Source organism: Botrytis porri, assembly GCF_014898465.1.
Source record: "Botrytis porri strain MUCL 3234 chromosome Unknown BPOR_013, whole genome shotgun sequence".
Lineage (NCBI taxonomy): Eukaryota > Fungi > Ascomycota > Leotiomycetes > Helotiales > Sclerotiniaceae > Botrytis > Botrytis porri.
In genome coordinates this window covers 24402-27599 of record NW_024066087.1, presented here as the reverse complement: position 1 = coordinate 27599, position 3198 = coordinate 24402, and the positions used below count along the sequence as shown (strand labels likewise).

Here is a 3198-nt window from a genome sequence, read left to right as displayed (position 1 = left end):
CGAACACGAGTTAGTCACTTGGGTGAACCCCGGATACGCTAGGACTACTACGTAAATCTAAGAATTTATAGGTTTAACTTATAACTAGTCTAAAGTTTAGAGGAAGAGATTAAAGAATTCAAGCAATAGAGTATAAGATTATTAGTATTAGAAAGACCATAAAAAGACTAGCATACACACTCGGGATTAGGCCAGGGCATATGATTAGTATTGACTAGATTACAATAAACTTTTATATAATCTCTTACTCATCTCCCGGTGTTTGGTCGACATATTCCCTACTATAAAACCCTGACAGAAAGCAACAATCCATTCTTCAAATCTAATAACTAGTTAACTATTTCATCGTTAAGTAACATGAGTATTATGAAGCGAATATCTGCTTAAAGAATATACAATTATGTAATGTTTCCATTGTAGAGAAATTTGTCACAGAGAATTTCATATCCTCTAACATCTTCATTGGTTTGGTTGAATCAGCAACTTCTGCGCGAATTCCAAGCAATTCGGACTACGAAGATCAGTATCAGAAATGGCATGTTCAAATCATAAGTATATTTGACTTACCGTAGCCAAGTCTAACACGGTGAAAGCAGTCGTTGACAAAACTTCTTGCAGCTCTACTCTCAGATTCTTCTGGACTCCGCCATCGGCTGTAACGTGTACATCCAAGATTCCCTAAAACTTGTCAGTACCACGACATCTTACTTTGGCATCGAACAAAAGTTGGTGCAGTTTTAATTACTTCGATCAGTGGATTGCTCAACACTTCTGGCTTGCTAGTCTCCGATACATCGACAGTGCCTCCATGGCTAGATTCGGGCAGAGCAGTCTCACCCTGTGCCACCATTGCAGTAGCCATCGGCATTGCTGCTGCGGTGAGCACCATGCTACTGATGTTGGCGATAGCCGGATCTTCATTGGTCCAAGCATTCACTTCTCGATCATGTTGATTGAGTTCCTACTGAAGTCAGCTGCTAGCACAAACACATAAACAGATAATCAACTCACATTATTAACAGTGCTTCGGTCGAACTTGTAAAAATCATTGCGGAAGCCTTGTCCAAACTTCTTCTCGAAGATTTCTGGGCTCAGCTCGATCCACTCGTCCTTGAAGAAATCGCCTGAAGGTCAGCATATGTTAAAAATTTGCAATTGAAACATACTAAATGCAATAACCCAATTGTTGTAGACCTCGAGCTTTCGGTAAGTTTGAGCTGCCTGGAGTCGCGCACTATACAGGTCGTCGATCGCTTTTCGGAGTTTCTATGTCACGTAAGTTGATTCTTCAGGCCGTTTTTGGTGGGCATCTTTACCTGTCTCTCTTGTCCTCCATTTATGACATCTATTAAACCTGCGACTAGAGCTACCACCCCCATTGCGGCGCTGACACCAGCGAAAACGGACCACCCCACTGGACCAGAGATAACGGAAAACAACACGAGGCCTCCAAGGACTATTCCACTGCCGGCCGCCACTATGCCGCTGATAGTTAGCAAGAAGTTGTCTAGCCAGTGTTCCTGTGAAAGACTAGGAGAATAAGCACAATTTTTGGACAAAAGTTTTAGCCGGACAAACAGCCTTTTCTCACCTTGTCTTCAGAGTTGTCCACTTCTTGAGGGCATCTCCACTCAATGTGCTGTTGACCTTGCTCACAAGATCGTCAAGCGTGGCGTATCCGAATTTCTTGAGATACGCATCAATTCGACTACGCACAACTGGCTCAAGGCTATCACTATGCATATTCGATGAGCTGTTGAAACGCTTAGGATAGCATGGTATCTCTTACAGTGTTTCTTTCTGTTCGTTAAACCTTGCACACCACCATTTTGTTTCGTTCGAGAGCTGTTCAGCACGAGCTCTTCTCTTAGGATTATCAGGATAGAAGATATCACCAATGCCGACTTCTGGCATGCTTGAACCGCCTCCCATTCTGGCAGCTTTCAGATTGTCGCTCAAATGACAGTGTGAGGTAATATAAATGAACAAATTTTAGACCTGTTCAGTCAAGTTGAAAAGCTGAAAAGCTGAAATATTGCCTTTACTTTTGGAACAATTCCGAACAAACAAGCACCAAATTGAGTTCGACTGAGCTAATTCCCCATCTTATGAGTGCGCACTTCGTAACGTGTCATAAAATTCGTAGCCTTGCTGGAGAAAATCGTGGCATAGCTAATTGCTCAAGCTGCAGAAGCCTCAAATGTCAAACACAAAATTGATTAATTTCCGTTGGTGAAGGAGCTCCCGATTCAGCTCATGCAACTTAAGATCTACACCGTACAGAAGTGCATTGAGAAAAAGTCTCATCAGCTCCTTGACGTTGAAGCCACAACGAGCCTCTGTGACTTTCGGTCCCGATTCAGCAGGTATCAATTTTGCGTGTACAGTGCATTTCACTTAACCTGATTCACGCCCACGTACCAGCTCGCTCTACGCAAGCCTCGTCACTAATTAGTGTGCGACTCCACTATAAGCAATAAGAAGAGGAGAAAGAAGGAGCGAAACCGTAGACCCTGGCTTGCTTATCCGGCACGTAACTAGCTGAGAATGGCCATCCTCTGTATTAGTGTTTATTGCATCATAACAGGATACCTAAAATCTAGAACATCATTCTGGTCAACTGATGTCAACGAACGAACAGCAAGACCAAGTCGCACATCTGCGCATTAGTATACCCCATTTGATCGACAGCACTTGCCTTAAGCAAATATTGCGCCATTTAAGACTTTTCGTAATCACACGCAGCGTCCGTTTCGAGTAGCCGATCCCAGTCAATCTTCAATTCGTGGACAATTATTTTCTGCTAGTTGCATTAAACTTGTGACAGCTGGATCTCATACGTGGCGCTACTATTCTCATACCTCTATCGTAAAGGTCATAACATTGTCTCGTGATTGAGTAACTTGCGTGAGGGACGTGTTACTGAGTAAAAGGGAATAACCTCCAACCGTCATGTGGAGGACTTCGTCACCCCGGCACAATTCTACTCAACTTCCGATGCGTATCATAACCTTAAAAATTACTGAGATGGGTAAGCCGTACCCCTCAGCTCTTCTTACCTTTTGGCTCCACTTGCGAAAAGAAATTGTCAAGATAAGCATACCCCACCTTGCAGAAAACGGTAACGGTACACTTACAAGGGGAATTATGCTTACCTAGGCGATAGTTTTGTTAGAAGCGATCTATGGTGAAAGGCTT

The 3198-nt window shown here is 43.1% G+C and overlaps 1 protein-coding gene across 1 annotated transcript; it reads right to left on the bottom strand.

Moving 5' to 3' along the window:
- Positions 1-239: 239 nt before the first annotated feature.
- EAF01_009004 (uncharacterized protein) lies at positions 240-2848 on the bottom strand. Its single transcript, XM_038917260.1, has 8 exons — positions 1790-2848; positions 1592-1735; positions 1317-1530; positions 1167-1266; positions 1012-1124; positions 746-961; positions 568-678; positions 240-511 (listed from the first exon to the last, which is right to left on the bottom strand). Exons 1-8 carry the CDS (start codon positions 1930-1932, stop codon positions 365-367), a joined length of 1188 nt encoding a protein of 395 aa, XP_038766865.1. The 5' UTR covers positions 1933-2848; the 3' UTR covers positions 240-364.
- Positions 2849-3198: the final 350 nt, after the last annotated feature.

Excerpts from the sequence above, each read along its gene's own strand:
- EAF01_009004 (XM_038917260.1), bottom strand. The coding sequence starts at position 1,932 with ATGGGAGGCGGTTCAAGCATGCCAGAAGTCGGCATTGGTGATATCTTC. Across the intron at positions 1,531-1,591 it reads TGGACAACTCTGAAGACAAG|TCTTTCACAGGAACACTGGC; the intron begins GTGAGAAAAGGC and ends TTATTCTCCTAG. Across the intron at positions 679-745 it reads TGAGCAATCCACTGATCGAA|GGAATCTTGGATGTACACGT; the intron begins GTAATTAAAACT and ends GACAAGTTTTAG.